At 53.6% G+C, this 19,710-nt stretch overlaps 3 protein-coding genes across 3 annotated transcripts; all 3 read right to left on the reverse strand.

Annotated features, from left to right (window-relative positions):
* Positions 1–452: 452 nt before the first annotated feature.
* CC1G_04027 (hypothetical protein) lies at positions 453–7,821 on the reverse strand (the record flags this gene model as incomplete). The annotated part of the gene is made up of 11 exons (XM_001831084.2): positions 453–1,352; positions 1,413–1,489; positions 1,539–1,930; positions 1,983–2,316; positions 2,367–2,809; positions 3,512–3,610; positions 3,672–4,288; positions 4,351–7,281; positions 7,346–7,635; positions 7,688–7,715; positions 7,774–7,821. The coding sequence occupies 11 exons, from the start codon at positions 7,819–7,821 to the stop codon at positions 453–455; spliced, it is 6,159 nt and encodes a 2,052-aa protein (XP_001831136.2).
* A 1,168-nt stretch (positions 7,822–8,989) lies between these two features.
* CC1G_04028 (hypothetical protein) lies at positions 8,990–13,856 on the reverse strand (the record flags this gene model as incomplete). The annotated part of the gene is made up of 8 exons (XM_001831085.2): positions 8,990–9,176; positions 9,236–9,852; positions 9,908–12,841; positions 12,899–12,952; positions 13,008–13,399; positions 13,461–13,485; positions 13,543–13,656; positions 13,701–13,856. 8 exons carry the CDS (start codon positions 13,854–13,856, stop codon positions 8,990–8,992), a joined length of 4,479 nt encoding a protein of 1,492 aa, XP_001831137.2.
* A 311-nt stretch (positions 13,857–14,167) lies between these two features.
* Positions 14,168–19,439, reverse strand: CC1G_04029 (hypothetical protein; the record flags this gene model as incomplete). Its single annotated transcript, XM_001831086.2, has 7 exons — positions 14,168–14,354; positions 14,414–15,030; positions 15,087–18,821; positions 18,873–18,917; positions 18,975–19,261; positions 19,316–19,340; positions 19,398–19,439. 7 exons carry the CDS (start codon positions 19,437–19,439, stop codon positions 14,168–14,170), a joined length of 4,938 nt encoding a protein of 1,645 aa, XP_001831138.2.
* Positions 19,440–19,710: the final 271 nt, after the last annotated feature.

The raw sequence follows: 19,710 nt of genomic DNA on the forward strand, positions 1-19,710 counted from the left end.
GGGTATTGGAAGTTGCGAAATGACTGGATACCCTACAGCCGCTTTAATTACCGATAAGATATTGCCCAGTCCGTTGAAAGACAATAGGTATCGCTGACGACGGTGTGTACACTGTAGGCGCACGTAGTACAAAAAGCTGGGCACTCGACACTGGTTCATTGACAGGACACCCACATATTTAGCCAGGGTAACCGTGATAGTAGAAACCCTTTACGTTTGCAGCTGTACAGCGTACAACGCCGGTATTCAAGGTAGAAACACGTCGTCAAATGCCCAAACGATCGCCTGAACCCTAGCCCAAGTGGGACAGCCTGCAATGTTATTATTTACATTCCGACCTCTTCGAACAGTCAAAACAGAGATACATTCGATACCATTCAGCTCCAAAGACAATACAAAGCCCGAGGCGATATGTCTGTCCCGTCCGAACACTTCTTTTCCCAAACCCCCTCTCATTCCATCTTCGTCGTTTCCCATGTCGAGTAGAAAGGCGCCTTCATAAACGCGAGTCGCTCCTTGGCACACTTGTCGAACATGTCATTGGACGCTTTCTTGTATTTGTCCATGGTGAATTCCCCGCTGCCATAGCCTCCTGCACGTAGAGCCGCCCACGCAACATGAAGACTGAGGGTCGAAACATCTCGATGGGGTTTGGTGTCCAAAATGACGATGTATCGCACTGGGAACTTCTTGTCAGAGAAGAACCAACCCTTTTCTCCCGTCCTCAGGGTAGATATGTAGCCCCGTGGACCCACCGAACTCCCTCCCGGTGAAAATAAGATATCGCGCGCGCTTCTTTGTCCTGGATTCCAAGGCCCTTGACCCTCGGATGGTACTGGGTGGGGAGGTGCCTCAAATAGCCTTCCGCGCTTCTGCGGCAAGGCCTTCCCATTTTCAGCAGACCCATATTCCTCGACACTAGTGTCTGGTTTTGTCTCGTTCCAAATGAGTAACTGGAAATCCTGCGGGCGGGAGCGCAGCTCGTGCAAGAACTTGTCGGTGAATGGGTCTTCATCAAGCCGAACTGCTCCAAACATGTACGCCCGATCTTCCATTTCTGCCCAAACAACGTTCTCCCTACGGCTAGCTGGGATTACGGTTTCAGCAATCGATGAACTCCAGGCCCTTTTCGGTGATACCATGTCGGCAACGATTACACCAGACAGTGAAAGATGCATGCGGGGTGCTGAAGAGGACAGTGGTTTGCGATTGCCTGCAGGAGCTTTCGGAGTCTTTGTTTTGACGCCCATGGAAGCCATCGAAAGGAACCCAATAACATCGTCGTAGGTGTTGCATATCCTGACGAAGCGATTCTCCGTGTTCTGTTCAAATCCCACCATCTGGAATAGTATCTAGAGAGACAGCTTCAGATTCGCCTGATCGTAATCGACTCGGAAACTGATTGGACTTACCCACCACACTTCGTTCGAAATCGGCTTGACATGTCGCGCGTTGTAAATCCATCCATACAAGATCTGAAAGCGATTCTCTACAAGGGTTGTTGAGTTAACATTCGCAAAGAAAGTTTAAACACCTACCCAATTTACCCAGGTTGGCGGTTCTTGCTTGATCGTTCGTGTGGAAAATCTCCAGAGCCTCATAGATGGAGTCCTTCATCCAGGGAAGCCCGACGTAGTACCTCCGCAGAAGGTGAACGAACAAGTCAATAGCATCCTCGAAGTTGAAGTCTTTGCTAAAGAAAAGGTCTCTGAAGGAAACCTTGTCGATAGCTTTGTAGAGAAGAATGCTGTCATGAAAGATTGCGCGTCGGAGGTACTGCATCGTCGTCAAACTTGCGATTCGAGCGTGGTATTGAATGATGGGTTGGGATGGCGTATCCCCAAGGCTTGTGAGCTCAGCAAGCATCGCAGCTGCAGCTGCTTCCGGTTCAAACATTGGCTGAAAGGTGTACCAAATCTTCTGCCTGTCGCTGTAAGGTCTTGCTGTTAGAGGGTGACAAAGGAACGAATTGACATACGTACGCTTGAATCTTGAGGTAGATAAGGTCGTCGTCCTCAGATGAAGCCTTGACACTAGCATCGGAGGTGCTCAGTCTGCTCATCTGCTGGTCGAGCTCCTCATCAATCTCCGGAAGAGATCCACGTTCAAACGCCTCTTCCTTCAGCTTGCTAAAGCCCGGATCTGTTCCTCGGCTGCTTCTCTCCGTGCCATTTGCCATCCGTCGAGCCCATTCAGCCTCGGGGTGTTCGTCAGCGTATAAATCAAGGGCTCGAGTGCTGAGGAGAAAGCGGAGTTCGTTGACTTTCTCCATTTCTTTGGCCAATACGTTGATGCGCGTTTTGTGTCCAGTGTCCACTAACGAGTCCATTTAGCAGGGAGCCCATTTGACTCGAAAATGAACATACTCTTCAGAAAGAAGCGGGTCCCATGGATCTTTCTGCCATACCGCTCCACCCGAATCGCTTCAACGTAGTCCTCCAGCCACTTCAGCTTCTGGCGGGCCACCGAATAGTCGTTGATTTGGCTGATCTGCTCTTTGGTGGGTAAGAGCTGGCCGTCCCTGACTGTGTCCACTCGGGCTTGCGCAGCTTTGTAGTCCTTGCAAAGCCGTTGATACTGTTTATGGTGGACGTTGCATCTGCGTTGGCCTGGTGGCCCCTTTGTTGCAGGGAGACCGCATTGGCTGACCTCGTCCTCATCTAATGTAAGGCATTTCGCGGACCCTGAGGGCTGTTTGGCCGACCGGGCATGCGTAGGTGACGATCCTGCTGCAGCGGCGTTGGGACTGGGCATTGGGACCGCTTGGCCTCCCTGACAGAGGATCTTGATGGGGGAGAAAGACAAGGGTCTTCAACATAAGTGTTTATTATGTGTAGAAGTAGCGCAACATATCGTGGGCTTTAGAACTATGATCTAGAATTGGGTGAGAATAGGAAGTAGCATTGAATTCATAGGTTACTCACCTTTTTTCTCAGTGATGTCAGCCACGTCCTAAGGCTTTTAGTCGGGTTTTGTCACAGGTGACCGGTGACCCTTGCTTCTTATGAAACGAACTCGTTTCCAGTCATGGTACCCTTCCAACCACGGACAACCTCTATTGCTCGAATCTGTTGCCATCAATTTGCCCTTGTTTGTTACCAGCCCCTATCATCTGGCACGCAGGAGTTCTCTTCGGCGACGCATTTGGCTTCGTTCTAGCTAGGAGGTCAATTGGCGTTGATATGGTTGTCATGCTCCTCCACAGAGAGCCCTTGGGTTACGGATCTCCTTCAGCTGCAACCGATTTCCAGGAAAAACTCGCAGTCTTCCAACCGACCATACCAATCACGACTCGCAACTTGAATAACGGACACAGGGCTCTATCGCGGTAGTTCGAAATGTAATACATAGCAAACAAATGGTACATGTTGTTAGTTGGTAGTGGAGACTCGTGAGATATGGGCACAATGCATGCACTGAAAATCAAATCCCATGATGAACGAAGGGGACCCATTGGTGAAACGGTCTTCCAAGGTCGCGCAGCCTCTTCACCGCAAGATGCAGACCATACGCTGCATCAGTTATATCAGGAGAAGCCGCTGTACCATGGCGAAAGAGGTGATCATAGAAGACGTCGGCTACGATAGGCGCATCTTCGTCTTGGATTGCCCTAAGTCCCAGCAATTCATCAGTCAAAACCTTTGAGCACTGAATCAATGGGACCAACTCACCACATCGTCGCGACAACGCTTCGGAAGCCGGCGAACTGCATAGTCGCAGCCAAAGAGAGAGATTCATCGGGCCGTTCTTGGTCTCCCATCGCAGTCTCACAGGCACTCAGGTAGGCAAGGGCAGCATTAGAAGTGCGGCATCCTCGTATCAACGATCCCATAGTGAGACGACCCCCGCTGAGGATCAAAGAACTATCCAACGGGTTCGAGAAATCTTGAGATCCGTGGCACCCAAAATGAACGATAGAGGCTGAGTTGATGTGGCCCAAGATTGTGTCGGGGTTGGAGGGAGTCTCTGCTGAGCCTATGCGAGTAACCAAATGCCGTTCATGCGGGATTCGACGCTGAATCTTCTTCAACTCCTCCATGGTGAATGGAAGGCAGTGTATACTCGGCCCTGAATCTCCTGGTTCGACAACGACGAGCATCTCATAGTCGGGATTCGGCGTTGGTGGTGGAGCGATCAGGTCTTGCGGAGAAGAGCAATACGAAGAAACGGCATAATCCGACAAACAGTCGGACACTTCAGGGTTGTTGGAATAAATCCCAGAAGCATGGATGGGAAGAAATGCGAAAGGACCTGTTGGGCACCACCATAGCCTTTGCGGGTTGTCGGTCTGAGAGTTTAGTCAGCGAAATTCGGGTATCCGAGTAAAATCGATGACGACCAGGACTGTACCTTCTGCAATCCGAGGATTTTGACAACTGGCTGCGCTACGACATCCCAGAGGATTTCGAGAAGCTGCTTGAAGTCGTCGTCCGCTGTGCCTCTGTTCCTGCGACGTAACTGCAAGCGAGCGTTTCGGGTTTCGATTTGGCAGAAGTCGTCAATCTTGCGCTGAAGTTGTTTCCCAACCGCCTGCCCTCGCGATAACTGCTGAGTCGCATCCGTCAAACCAACAATTTGATTCACGTCTGTGGACAGTCGATGACGATGCAAGGTGGCATCCTGTTTCATAATCAGGATGTCACATCCGTACCTGCTGGCGTTCAGGAAGACAATCGGACCATCCCTGGCAGCGCTCTTGAGTGTGTCGAAGGAAGGAGGGAGGAGAAAGTCCTGAAAGTCGTCAGTCGCCCGAATCCGTGCGATGATTTCTTCTCTCTTCTGTGCGAGAAGGTATGGACGTCGTGACAGGCCGTGAGCCGATGCCGGTTGGGAGTGAGGGTTTTCGTTCGTTGCAATTTCCAGTTGGCGAGTAACCGAACGCAGCTCTGACGCCAAATCAGGGTGGAGGGCGTCGAGTCGGTCCAGAGATCCCCGGAATTGGAGAGCTTGAGACCAGAAAACTGATCGTGCGGTGGAGAGAAAGACAACCGCCGTCTCCAACTGTCCCTGCTCAATCGCGCACTGTACTGCGTCCCTCGACAGATCTTTTGCATGGACGAGGACGTTTTGGCGCTGTTCCAGTGTGAGGTCGAGAGAGGCTAACAGGGGGAGCACTTCTATGGCATAGTTGTAAGCCTCCAGCGCCATATCTAAACGATCGAACTCTCGGCACGTTGAACTCCAGTATCTGGCATGGTCCAGCCTCGCCAATGGCGACGCCGCTTGGGACTGAGTGCCAGACCTGAGAAGTTCGTATATTTCTTCCAGAATACTGTCATCGCTGGTCGCATGGGACCTGGCTTTGAGAGCGGTCGCAAGGGCCTCAATCACAGTAAGCCGAAAGGGATGATCAGCCCACGGGTAACTGGAATCAGGCTTGCTTCCAACGGCAAGACCTGGATGTGAACACAGAAGAAGCGCATCCCGCAGGGCTGCAATGCCCGCCTCCAGGTCGTGGAAGTCATGTTTGAGTTGGAAGCGGGTGGAGAGAGCTCTTGCCAGGTTGTAGAGCGATATAGGGCGACTTCGGTGGCCCCGAGGGATGAGATCGCGCGCTTCCCTGAGCAATGCGATACACTCTTCCAAATCGCAGAAGTCGCTCTTGCGCTCGAAGCGGGTGGAAAGGGAGTTCGCCAGGTTGTTGAGCGAGCTGGGGCGGTCAGGTTGGCCCGGAGGGAGGAGAGCGAGCGCTTCCCTGTGCAGGTCGATAGACTCTTCCAGGTCGCAGCAGTTACCATTGTGTTGGAACCGGTCAGAAAGCGAGTCTGCCAGGTTGTTGAGGGAGCGAGGACGGTCGGGGTGGCCGGCAGGGCTGAGAGAGAGCACTTCCCTGAATAATGTGACACACTCGTCTAGGTCTCGGGGGTCGCCTTTGTGCTTGAACCGGGTGGAAAGTGAGCTTGCCAAATTCATGATCGACCTGGGACGGTTGGGGTGGCCTGGAGAGTGCTCAGAGAGAGCTACTCTGTGCAATTCTATGCTCTTTTCTAGGTCACTGAAGTCGCGCTTGTGCTGGAACCGGGTGGAAAGGGAGTTTGCCAGGTTATTGATTGACCTGGCGCGGTTGGGGTGACCTGGAGGATAGAGCGAGACCGCTTCCCTGTGCAATTCTATACTCTCTTCCATATCGCGGAAGTTGCCCTTGTGCATGAACCGGGTGGAAAGGTCGTTTGCCAGGTTGTTGAGCAAGCCGGGGTGGTCGGGGTGGCCCCGAGGGAAGAGAGCGAGCGCTTCCCTGTGCAATGTGACACACTCGTCCAGGTCGCGAGCGTCGCCTTTCCACTGGAACCGAGTGGCAAGGGAGTTTGCCAAACTGTCCAGCGCGCTGGGCCGGCCGGGGTGTCCTGGAGGGCGGAGATCGAGCGCTTCCCTGAGCACTGTGACACACCCTTCCAGGTCGCGGAAGTCGCCCTTTTTCTGGAACCGGGCGGAAAGCGTAGTTGCTAGATGGATGAGCGAGCGGGGGCGGGCTGGATGACCCGGAGGGAGGAGGGTGAGTGCTTTCCTGTGCAATGTGATGCACTCTTCCAAGTCGCAGAAGTCACCCTTGTGTTGGAAGCGAGTGAAAAGGAAGCTTGCCAGGTTATCGAGAGAGTCGGGGTGATCGGGGTAGGCTGGAGGGCGGAGGGAGAGTACCGCTTCCCTGTAGAGTGTGATGCACTCTTCCAAGTCGCGTAAGTCGCCGGTGTAATGAAATCGTTTCCATAGGGCCATGGCATAATGGGAGAGTACCTCATGGCGTCTAGGATGGCCTGGCGATCGAAGTGAAAGGGACTGACGGAAATACGAGATGGATTCCTCCAGCTGCAGTCTATCGCCTTCCATCAACTGGGATCCCAGAATGTACGCGTCCACCCCCTTATCGTCCTTGGGAACCATTTCCTCTCGCAACTGCTTCAACTCCAGCCTCCAAACCGATTCCTCTCCTTTGCATTCCATGAACCTGATGCAGGCGATCTGCTGGAGATTGAGAAGTGCAAAGAAGAGCGTTGGATTGCCGCTTCTGGCAAGCCGTTTAGCATCCTGAAATGTTTCCGCAGCCAAATCCAGATTGGCCTCGTCATCGGACGCCAGGTACTTAAGAATCAGGGCGTTCCCAGTCCGTAGCAATAGATGACCTCGACTGTTGCTCTTGTCGTCACACGAAGCGAGAGCTTCATTGGCGACAACGATTGCGGTCTCTAACTTGGGCATGTCGATGGATTGTCGATACTCTCGGAGAGATTTGAGCGCCAGCGAGACATCACGAGCGCCCCGTGAGCCAGATATTGGTGATTCACCCTGCCAGTGGGCATCGTCAGGGGTTTACTGCATGGTTGAATGTGGTTGATGCTTTTTCACTCACCGTGCACGAGAACGGATTCAACCCCTCCATCTGCAAGAGGTTCACTGATTCCACCCAGTCGTCCACCCATCCATATCGAGCGAACCGGGTTACAAGCGCTTTGATCAGGCCAACTTCAGCCGTCGCCCGTGTTCCCTCATCCTTTTCGTCGCGGATGGCGCCCCGTAGCACAATGATAGCTTTTTCAAGTGCGATGCCCTCCATTTCTTTTGTGGCCTCATCCAAAATATCATTCACGCAGGACAAAGCTCCCTCTAGCTCATCCTCGCCTTGAGTGGATTCACCTTGGGCTATGATTAGTGAGCCCTTATGACAAGACAAAACGATTGGCGATATACATACCTGGTGATTCCGAATGCTCGTCGACGACCTACAGACAAGTTCCTTAGCCACGATCGTCATGTAGTAGTGGGCGCGCGGACGCATACCTTGCATTCAGACTCTCCGGATGTACAGATAGTAGAAGATTTGTCCATGAAGACTGCAGCAAGTTGCTAAAGACAGACTCCTGGTGACGTGGGAGGGTGATTTGAACGACCTTTATAATACCGAGCGCCGGGTACTGCTTCATTGACAGCGACTCAAACCACTTGGCTGGGTTTCCGTCGCTGATAACGATCTGCCGGGTCACCTAAGAGGCACAGCCGTGCCAGAAACATTTGGTCCATGGTTCTGATTCTGCAGCGACCGGGTTAGCAAATGGAGCCGAGCGCTGATTTCGAAAGGTTATGTGATCTTGTGGCAACAAATGTGCGTGCAGTGCGCGCTGACGGCGAATGTGCATTTGCAACTCCGACCACCTCCGCTCTAATTCGCCTGCAACGTCCCACCTCAGCTTCAAGGTCTCTTGCAGTCTCTGTCGCTTGAATTTCGGGTAATCTGGACACGGCCAATCCGCAGTAAGATGAATAAGTTGCTCGATGCAACAGCGCTACACTTCCGAATGGAAGGCATGACAACCGAGATGGACAGATGGCACAGGATGGCACGGGCGCTTATCAGTCCCATTAAAGCTTCCAAACGACCATGCGGTGTACTCCTTCCTAAACGAGTCCAGATGCTGGGTAAATACACTGGGCGCTATATGAAACAACTGATTACTGCCCGTCAGAATATGTGATGTACCAACAAGCGGAGGGCGATGTGCATGCTACGGAAGAACTCGAACGCGCGGTTAGTAGTAGCGTTGTGCGAACACAACAACATCGGCAACTTTCCTCAGTTGTCCGCAGGTACATCCTATTTCAGACTACTTGCTGGTAGCTTGCCAGAAGACGACCACTTCTCCACCCCAAACATCAAACAATTACCGAACGTTCGCGTCTTCCAGCGTTGATCAAGAAGTTGGGTCTGGGGTGTCGGACTCTATGAAAGGACGACATCTCCAGCTTTAGAATCACTTGCCAGCAGATCATAGAAAGCGCCAACCTTCGTCCCAATTATTACAGAGGCAACGGTCAGCCGGCGACTGCAGCGAGGCTCGCAGCGGTTCCTAGTTCTATCATCAACAGTAATGGCAACGTAATGACAGACAAAAGGCTGTAGAAAATAAGAAATCGAATCCACTGCAAGTGTGTCAACGAATGGTACATGGTGTTGGTTAATGTTACAGACCCTTAAGAACAAGTAATCCATGATAGCAAATCAAATTCCATGATGAACAAAAGGTACCCATTGCTGGAACGGTCTCCCCAGGTCGCGTAGCTTCTTCACAGCAAGATGCAGACCATACGCTGCATCGGTTATGTCCGGAGGAGCCGCTGTACCACGACGAAAGAGATGGTGGTAGAAGACATCGGCTACGATCGGTGCATCTTCGTCTTGGATGGCCCTAAGTTTCAGCAATTGTCAATCAAAATCTTTCAGCACTGAATCAATGGGATGACTCACCACATCGTTGCGACAACGCTTCGGAATCCGGCGAACTGCATAGTCGCAGCCAAAGAGAGAGATTCATCGGGCCGTTCCTGGTCTCCCATCGCAGTCTCGCAGGCACTCAGGTAGGCAAGGGCAGCATTGGACGTGCGGCAGCCTCGTATCAGTGATCCCATGGTCAGACAACCCCCGCTGAGGATCAAAGAACTATCCAACGGGTTCGAGGAATCTTGAGATCCGTGGCACCCGAAGTGAACGATAGAGGCTGAGTTGATGTGGCCCAAGATTGTGTCGGGGTTGGAGGGAGTCTCTGCTGAGCCTATGCGAGTAACCAAATGCCGTTCATGCGGGATTCGACGCTGAATCTTCTTCAACTCCTCCATGGTGAATGGAAGGCGGTGTCTACTCGGCCCTGAATCTCCTGGCTCGACAACAACAAGCATTTCGTAGTCGAGATTCGGTGTTGGCGGCGGTGCAATGAGGTCTTGTGGCGAAGAGCAGTAAGACGACACGACATAATCGGATAGACAGTCGGACGCCTCAGGATTGTTGGCATAAATCCCGGCGGCATGGATGGGAAGAAAGGCGAACGGGCCCGTCGGGCACCACCATATTCGCTGCGGGTTGTCAGTCTGAGAGTCAAGTCAGCGAGGTTCGGATAAAACAGACATGCCATGGACCACGCACCTTTTGCAGACCTAGAATTCTGATAACCGGCTCAGCCACCACATCCCAGAGGATCTCAAGGAGCTCCTTGAAATCGTCTTCCGCTGTCCCCCTGTTTTTACGACGTAGCTTCAAGCGAGTATTTCGGGTTTCGGTTTCGCAGAAGCTGTCAATCTTGCGTTGGAGTTGTTTTCCGGCTGCCTGTCCTCGCGATAACGGCTCAATCGCATCCGTCAACCCCGCAATTCGCTCCAAATCTGTAGACAGCGGGCGACGATGCAAGGTGCCATCCGGTTTCATAATCAGGACATCGCATCCGTACTTGCTGGCATTAAGGAAGACGATTGACCCATCCCTGGCAGCGCTCTTGAGTGTGTCGAACGAAGGAGGAAGGAGAAAGTCATGAAACCCGTCTATAGCTCGAATCTGGGTGATGATCTCTTCTCTCCTCTGGGCGAGAAGGTACGGGCGTCGTGGCAGGTCATGATGAGCCGACGTCGAGTCGATACGCAGGTTTTCGTCGTCGGTCGCGATTTCCAGTTGGCGCGTAACAGAACGTAGATCTGACGCCAATTCAGGGTGGAGGGCGTCCAGTCGGTCGAAAGACCCCCGAAATTGGAGCGCTTGGGACCAGAAGATCGATCGTGCTGTCGAGAGAAAGACAACTGCTGTGTCCAATTGCCCTTGCTCGATCGCGCACTGTACAGCGTCTCTTGAGAGATCCTTGGCATGAACGAGTACATTTTGGCGCTGTTCCAATGTGAGGTCGAGAGACGCTAGATGGGGAAGAATGGCGACCCCATGATCGTAAGCCTCCAGTGCCAGTGCTGAACGATCGAACTCTCGGCAAGTCGAGCTCCAGAGCCTTGCATGGCGTAGCCTCGCCAATGGCGACGCCACTTGGGACTGAGCACCAGACCTCAGAAGCTGGAATATTTCATCCAGGGCGCTGTTGTCGTTTGTCGCCCGGTACTTGAAATTGAGATTTCTCACAAGGTTCCCAATCACAAAAATCCGATAGGGATGATCAGCCAATTCGTGACTGGTATCAGGTAAAGAGATATCCGGCTTTGAATACAGAAGAAGAGCATCCCGGAGAAATGCAATGCACTCTTCCAGGTCGCGGAAGTCGCCCGTGTGTTCAAACCGGGCAGAAAGTGATTGTGCCAGACTGTTGAGTGAGTTCCGGTGTTCGGGATGCCCTGCAGGGCGGAGATCGAGTGCTTGCCTTTCCAGGGTGACGCACTCTTCCAAGTCGCGCAAGTCGCCTCGGCGCTGGAACCGGGTGAGAAGCGAGAACGCTAGGCTGTGGAGCAAGACGGGGCAGTAGGGGTGACCTGGAGGTTGGAGGGTGAGTGCTTCCCTAACCAACGCGATGGACTCTTCCAAGTCGCGAAAGTCGTTTTTGTGCTGGAACCGGGTGCCAAGCGATGTTGCTAGGTCGTTGAGGGAGCGGGGATGGTCAGGGTGGCCTGGAGGCAGGAGAGTGAGCGCTTCCCTGGCCAATGCGATGGACTCCTCCAGGTCACGGAAGTCGCCTTTGTGGTGGAACTGGGCGCCCAGGGAGGTCGCCAGGTCGTTGAGGGAGCGGGGACGGTCGGGATGGCCTGGAAGGCGGAGAGTGAGCACCTCCCTGTGCAATGTGACAGACTCTTCCAGGTCGCGGAAGTCGCCTTTATGCTGGAACCGGGTGTCAAGCGAAGCTGCCAGGTCGTTGAGCGCTCGGGGACGGTCGGTGTGTCCAGGAGGCCGGAGAGCGAGCGCTTCCCTGTACAATGTGACACACTCTTCCAGGTCGCGCAAGTCGCCTTTGCCCCGGAACCGAGTTGAAAGTGAGACCGCTAAGCTGTGGAGCAAGACGGGACGGTAGGGGAGGCCTGGAGGCTGGAGGGCGAGCGCTTCCCTGACCAATGTGACAGACTCTTCCAGGTCTCGGAAGTCGGCTTTGTGTTGGAACCGGCAGGCAAGCGAGGTTGCCAGGTCGTGGAGGGAGCGGGGGCGGTCGGGGTGGCCCGGCGGACGGAGAGCAAGCGCCTCCCTGGATACTGCGACACATTCTTCCAGATCGCACAAGTCGCCTTTGTGCAAGAACCGGGTGCCAAGCAAGGCTGCAAGGTCGTGGAGGGAGCGTGGACGGTCGGGGTGGCCTGTGGGGTGGTGAGAAAGCGCCTCCCTGGTTAATCTTATAGACTCTTCCAGGTCACGGAAGTCGCCTTTATGCTGGAATTGGTTGGACAGCGAGGTTGCAAGGTCATTGAGCGCTCGGGGGCGGTCGCGGTGACCTGGAAGGCGGTGAGAGAGCACTTCTCTGTGCAGTCTGACAGACTCTTCCAGGTCGCGCAAGTCGCTGGTGTAAAGAAATCGAAAATTGAGCGCGTTGGCGAAATGGGCAAGCGTATCAAGGTGTCTTGGATGCCGTGGCGGTCGGAATACAAGGGACTGACAGAGCCATGAGATAGATCCCTCTACCTGACGTTTATCGGAGTTCATCATCCGGGTTCCCAACTTGTACGCATTCCTCCCTTTCTCGTCCTCGCTCTCCATTCTTTTTCGCAGCTGCTTCAGCTCCAGCAACCTAACCGACTTCTCTCCTTTGGACTCCACGAGCTTGATGGATGCAACGTGCTGGAGATTGAGCAGTGCAATGAACAGCGTTGGATCGCCGCTTTTAAGGACCCGTATGGCATCCTGAAAAGATGCCTCGGCCAGGCCCAAATATCTCTCGTCATTGGACGCCAAGTACTTCAGAACCAGGGCACTCCCCGTCCGGAGCAGCAGTTGGCCGCGGCTGCTGGTCGCACCATGGCTCGAAGCCAGAGCTTCACTAGCGACAATGACAGCGGTTTCTAGCTTGCACACGTCGATTGTTTGTCGATACTCCCGCAGGGAAATGAGGGCGGAAGAGACATTGCCAGCCCAGTCCCCGCCCCGTGAACCGGATACTGTCAATTCACGCTGTGTATTGTCCAAGTTTACTGCTGGGTCGAATGTGGTTTGTATGCTGACACTCACAATGAATGCGGTGGACGAGGTTAACACCTCCCTCAGCAAAGGCTTAACTCCACGCTGTGCATAGGCAGAGTTCACCTGAGTTGAATGCAGCTGACGCGTTGGCACTCACAATGAATCTGGATAGAAAAAGATCCTCGTCCAGCAAAAGCTTCACTCCGCGCTGCGCGTTGTCAAAGATTACCGCTGGTTTGAATGGGATGGATGTGGTAGTACTCACAATGAGTTTGGTTGGATACGACAGCACCCTCAACGAAAGCTTTACTCCTTCATCCAAGTCCTCCACCCATCCATGTCGAGCGAACCGGGCCACAAGGGCTTTGATCAGGACGATTTCGGCCTTTGCCCGCATTCTGTCATCCTGTTCGTTACGGATGGTCTTCCGTAGAAGGGCAATCGCATTTGCGAGGACACTGTCGTCCATCTCTTTCGTGGCTGCATCCAATAGATCGTTTACGCGGGACAAAGGACCCTCTAGTTCGCCCTCGCCTTGGGCTGATACACCTGGGTGTGGATAATTCGCAAGGGCGCTCATAACACGGTAAGCAATGGGTGTAATACATACCTGATAATTCATAGTCATCGATGGCCTTCAGAACGTGGGTTATTCAACCTCGCTGATTAACAATGGACGCGTAGACACTCACCGTCGGGGGGTCAATTCCGGATGTACTGACACAATTCCCCATGAATGAGAAGACATTCAGCAAGTTGCAAGACAGAACGAGTGACGTGGTCGGAGGGCGGCGTTGTACTTGAGCCTACACAAATATAAACGCCGTTCTTCACCTCCTGCATCACGAACACTTGATTCGTCGTTCTGTTCCGGGGCGCCCAGAAGGCACAGCCATGTATCCAAGTGGCCAGCGGGGTCGATGGAAGAGAGAACTTGGCCGAAGAGGTCGCCAACGATGTAGCATCTCCGGAGAGCCTTGTCGGTGGTCAATTTTGGCATTGACATGGATGAGGGCGTGCGGATGGTTGTTGATTGAAGGCTCCCACCGCGCAACAGATCAGAACTTGCCCACGATTGATTTTGTGTCCGACTGTATTGCGCCACCCCGAACCAAATATTAGGGAGGTCGTCGACATCATCATTGCTATCTGCTCCAGCTTTTGGTCTTTCCCCTTCGATTTACTAGGTCGTCTACGTTCTTTATCCTTATGCGCATTCCCTACGAAATCTTGAAATCCACTGCAAGTATGTCCATGAATGGCACACATGGTTTAATGTTACAGGCCCTTATGATACAAGTAATGTATAGTACAAAATCAAATTCCATAATGAACAAAAGGTACCCATTGCTGGAACGGTCTCCCCAGGTCGCGTAGCTTCTTCACAGCAAGATGCAGACCATACGCTGCATCGGTTATGTCCGGAGGAGCCGCTGTACCACGACGAAAGAGATGGTGGTAGAAGACATCGGCTACGATCGGTGCATCTTCGTCTTGGATGGCCCTAAGTTTCAGCAATTGTCAATCAAAATCTTTCAGCACTGAATCAATGGGATGACTCACCACATCGTTGCGACAACGCTTCGGAATCCGGCGAACTGCATAGTCGCAGCCAAAGAGAGAGATTCATCGGGCCGTTCCTGGTCTCCCATCGCAGTCTCGCAGGCACTCAGGTAGGCAAGGGCAGCATTGGACGTGCGGCAGCCTCGTATCAGTGATCCCATGGTCAGACAACCCCCGCTGAGGATCAAAGAACTATCCAACGGGTTCGAGGAATCTTGAGATCCGTGGCACCCGAAGTGAACGATAGAGGCTGAGTTGATGTGGCCCAAGATTGTGTCGGGGTTGGAGGGAGTCTCTGCTGAGCCTATGCGAGTAACCAAATGCCGTTCATGCGGGATTCGACGCTGAATCTTCTTCAACTCCTCCATGGTGAATGGAAGGCGGTGTCTACTCGGCCCTGAATCTCCTGGCTCGACAACAACAAGCATTTCGTAGTCGAGATTCGGTGTTGGCGGCGGTGCAATGAGGTCTTGTGGCGAAGAGCAGTAAGACGACACGACATAATCGGATAGACAGTCGGACGCCTCAGGATTGTTGGCATAAATCCCGGCGGCATGGATGGGAAGAAAGGCGAATGGGCCCGTCGGACACCACCATATTCGTTGCGGGTTGTCAGTCTGAGAGGCTAGTCAGCGAAATTCGGATAAAACAGACGATGCCATGGACCACGCACCTTTTGCAGACCTAGAATTCTGATAACCGGCTCAGCTACCACATCCCAGAGGATCTCGAGAAGCTTCTTGAAATCGTCTTCCGCTGTTCCCCTGTTTTTACGACGTAGCTTCAAGCGAGTATTTCGGGTTTCGGTTTCGCAGAAGCTGTCAATCTTGCGTTGGAGTTGTTTTCCGGCTGCCTGTCCTCGCGATAACGGCTCAATCGCATCCGTCAACCCCGCAATTCGCTCCAAATCTGTAGACAGCGGGTGACGATGTAAAGTCCCATCCTGTTTCAAGATCAGGATATCGCATCCGTATTTGCTGGCGTTGAGGAAGACAATGGGATTCTGTTTGGCAGCGCTCTTGAGTGTGTCGAAGGAAGGGGGGAGGAGAAAGTCCTGAAAGCCGTCTGTCGCTCGAATTCGTGCGATGACTTCCTCTCTCTTCTGGGAGAGAAGGTATGGACGCGTTGACATGGCCGACGTCGAGTGAGCCTGCGAAGTTTCTTGGGTCGCAATTTCCAGTTGGCGAGTGACTGAGCGCACTTCTGCCGCCAAATCAGGATGGAGGGCATCCAGCCGGTCGAGAGGTCCCCGGAATTGAAGGGCTTGAGACCAAAAAACCGACCGTGCAATGGAGAGAAAGACAACCGCCATCTCCAACTGTCCTTGTTCGATGGCGCACTGCACTGCATCCCTCGACAAATCCTTAACCCAGACGAGAGTGTTTTGCCGTTGTTCCAGTGTGAGGTCGAGAGAGGCTAAATGAGGGAGAATGGCGACCCCATAACTGTACGCCTCCAGCGCAACTTGAGGACGGTTGAACTGTCGGCAAGCTGAACTCCAGCGCTGGGCGTGGTGTAACCTCGCCATTGGCGACGACCCGTGGAACTGAGTGCCTGATCTGAGAAGCTGGAATAACTCATTCAGGGTATCGTTGTCGCTGGTTGCCAGGTACCTCCTAGTGAGAACGCCCACAAGGTTCCCAATTACCACAAGGCAAGAGGGATGACCAGTCCATGTGGAATCGGGCTTGACTCCCAGTGAATTATCCGACTTGGAATACAAAAGAACAGCCTCCCGCAGGGCCTCGATGCATGCCTCAAGGTCACTGAGGTCACCTTTGTGTTCAAAGCGGGTGGACAGTGCGGTCGCCAGATTGTTAAGTGAATAGGGGCGGCTGGGGTGGCCTGGAGGGCGGAGGGAGAGAGCTTCCCTAAGTAACGTCAGGCACTCTTCCAGGTCGCGGAAATCGCCCTTGCGCTTAAAACGCGTGGAAAGCGACTCTGCCAGGTTGTTGAGCGGGTTGGAGCGCTCGGGGTGAGGCGAAGGGAGGAGAGAGAGCGCCTCCCTGTGCAATGTAACACACTCCTCCAGGTCCTGCAAGTCGCCCTTGTGCTTGAAGCGGGTGGAAAGTGAGTTTGCCAGGTTGTTGAGCGAGCCCGGACGGTCAGGGTGGCCTGGAGGGCGGAGAGAGAGAGCCTCCCTGAGCATTGTCACGCACTCTTCCAGATCGCGGAAGTCGCCTTTATGCTTGAACCGGTAGGAAAGCGATGTTGCGAGGTTGTTGAGCGAGGCCAGACGGTCGGGGTGGCCTGCAGGGCGGTGTAAAAGTGCTTCCCTGAGCAATATTACGCACTCTTCCAAGTCGTGGAAGTCGCCCTTGTGCTGGAAGCGAGTGGAAAGCGACGTTGCCAAGTTGTGGAGCGCAATGGGGCGGCTGGGGTGGCCTTCAGGCAGCATAGAAACTGCTTCCCTGAGCAATGTCACGGATTCTTCCACATCGTGGAGGATGCCATTGTGCTCGAACAGTGTAACAAGCGCGGACGCCAGATTGAAGAGCGGGGTGGGGCGATCGGGATGGTCACGAGGGCGAAGGTCCAGTGCTTCCCTGTACAAGGTGACGGACTCCTCCAGATCGTGGAAGTCGCCCTTGTGCTGGAAGCGGGTGCAAAGCGAGGCCGCGAGGTTGTTGAGCGACATGGAGCGGTCGGGATGGCCTACAGGGCGGAGGTCCAGCGCTTCCTTATGCAATGTGATGCATTCTTCCAGGAGGAGGAGGTTGCCCTTGTGGTTGAAACAGACGGAAAGTGATGATGCTAGGTTGCTGAGCGAGACGGGGCGGAGGTGATGGCCTGGAGGGCGGTAGGAAACCGCTTCCCTGTACAATTCCAGGCACTCTTCTAGGTCGCATAAGTCGCCCTTATGTTTGAAGCGGGTGTGAAGCATAGATGCTAGGTTGTCCAGCGAGGTGGGGCGATCGGGGTGGCCTGCCGGGCGGAGAGACAGCGCTTCCCCGAGCAATCTCACGGATTCTTCTAGGTCGCAGAAGTCGCCCTTGTGCTGGAACCGCGTGAAAACTGAGGATGCTAAATTGTTGAGCGAGCTGGGATACTCTGGGTGGTCTGAACCGCGGAGCGAGAGAACTTTCCTGCCCAATTCCAAGGACTCTTCCAGGTCACGGAGGTCGCCTTTGTGCTTGAACCGTGTTGAAAGGGCGTTTGCTAAGTTGTTGAGCGATCTCTCACTGTCGGGGTGGTCTGATGGGAAGAGCGAGAGTGCCTCCCTGTGCAGAGTCAAGCACTCTTCCAGGTCTCGGAAGTCGCCCTTGTGCTTGAATCGAGTGCCAAGCGAGTTCGCCAGGTTATTAAGCGCGTTAGGGCGGTCAGGGTGGCCTGTAGGACGGTGCGAAAGCAGTTCCTTGTATAATGTCAAGCACTCTTCTAGGTCGCTGAAATCACCCTTGTGTTCGAAGCGGGTGGACAATGAGATTGCCAGATTGTTGAGTGAATGGGGGCGGTTGGGGTGGCTTGGCGGGCGCAGAGAAAGTGCTTCCCTATGCAGTCGCACACCCTGTTCCAGGTCGCGGTAGTCACCCTTGTGCTTGAAGCGAGTGGAAAGCGAGGATGCCAAGTTGAAGAGGGCGATGTGGCGGTCAGGGTGGCCTTCAGGAAGGACAGAGAGCGCCTCCTGGTATAATGACAGGCACTCTTCCAGGTCACGGAAGTCTCCCTTGTGCTGGAAGCGGACGGAGAGCGAGGATGCCAGGTTGTTGAGCGAGGCAGGGCGGGAGGGGTGGCCAGGAGGCCGATGATCGAGTGCTTCTCTGTGCAGCGCCGCACTCTCTTCCAGGTCGCGGAAGTCGCGCGTGGAATGAAACCGGTTACGTAGGGCAATGGCACAATGCGAAAGTGTGTTCTGACGTCTTGGATGCTGTGGCGGTCGGAATGAAAGTGACTGTCGAAACCACAACAGAGATTCCTCTAACTGATGTTTATCGCCTTGCATCAGCTGTGTTCCGAGCTTGTACGCGTTCCTCCCTTTTTCGTCCACGTTCTCCATTTCCTCTCGTAGTTGATTCAGCTCCAGCAACCTAACCGACTCCTCTCCTTTGCATTCTGCGAGCTTGATGGATACAATATGCTGGAGATTGAGAAGTACAGTGAAGAGCGTTGGATCGCCGCTTCCGAGAACCTGCCTAGCATCTTGAAAAGACGCCTCAGCCAAGCCAAGATACCTCGCGTCATCGGACGCCAGGTACTTCAGAACCAGGGCGTTCCCAGCCCGGAGTAATAGCTGGCTTCGGCTGTTGGTGGTACCATGACACGAGGCCAGAGCTTCATTGGCGACAAGAATCGCGGTATCTAGCTCGGATACGCTAACTGATTGTCGGTATTGTCGGATAGAATTGAGGGCGAAGGATATGTTGTCCACGCAGCGCTTGCCCCGTAAGCCAGATGCTGGCGATTCACGCTGTTCATTGTCAACCGATGAGTTGAATGCGGTTGGTGTGTTAACACTCACGATGAATGGATTCAACTTGTCCTTCAACCAAACCTTCGCTCCACGCTGTGCATTGTCAGAGGTTAGCGCCGGGTTCAATGTTGTTGATCGGTTCGCACTCACGATGGATGTCAATGGATTTGACTTCTTCCTCAGCAAAAGCTTCATCCCTTCATCCATGTCATCAACCCATCCATACCGAGCGAACCGGGTTACAAGAGCTTTGATCAGGCCAGCTTCAGCCTTCGCGCGCGTTCCGTCGTCCTCTTCTTCGTGACGGATGGTCTCCCGTAACGAGTCCATCGCGTTTGCCAGGACACCATCGTCCATCTCTTTCGTGGCCCTATCCAATAGCTCATTCACGCGGGACAAAGCTTCCTCTAGTTTGTCTCTGGCTTGAGTATGTCCACCTGGCGTAAATGGTTCAGAATTGGTGACCCAAGGCAAGCCAAACGACCGCATACTCGTGACTTCATCTTCGTCGATGGCCTTCAGGAAAGTGAGTTAGTCGAGGTTGTCTCATTCTATGAGAGCGCAGACACTTACCGTCGCGTAACCAGAGTTGGGTGCATCGATAGAGCCGGCCATGTGTGAGGGAGCAAGGAAGACCGTTTTTTGCAGGCCACAGCCAACGCTGGGTAAGGGGCATTCCAGCCACAGCCAGGGCTATTCTATCGATAATCTGAGATATCACTTTTTTCTCATACAATGAGTTACTTACCGTTGATCATGGATTTCCCCCATCATCGTCCGGTCAGACCGTGAAACAGCAGCGAGAACTGCTTTGGGCGCTCGAGTCCGTTGCCATCAATTTGACCTTGTTTGGGTACCAGCCCCTATCCGCAACGATCACACAGGC

This window comes from Coprinopsis cinerea (genome assembly GCF_000182895.1).
Source record: "Coprinopsis cinerea okayama7#130 chromosome 7 map unlocalized cont3.7, whole genome shotgun sequence".
Taxonomy (NCBI): domain Eukaryota; kingdom Fungi; phylum Basidiomycota; class Agaricomycetes; order Agaricales; family Psathyrellaceae; genus Coprinopsis; species Coprinopsis cinerea.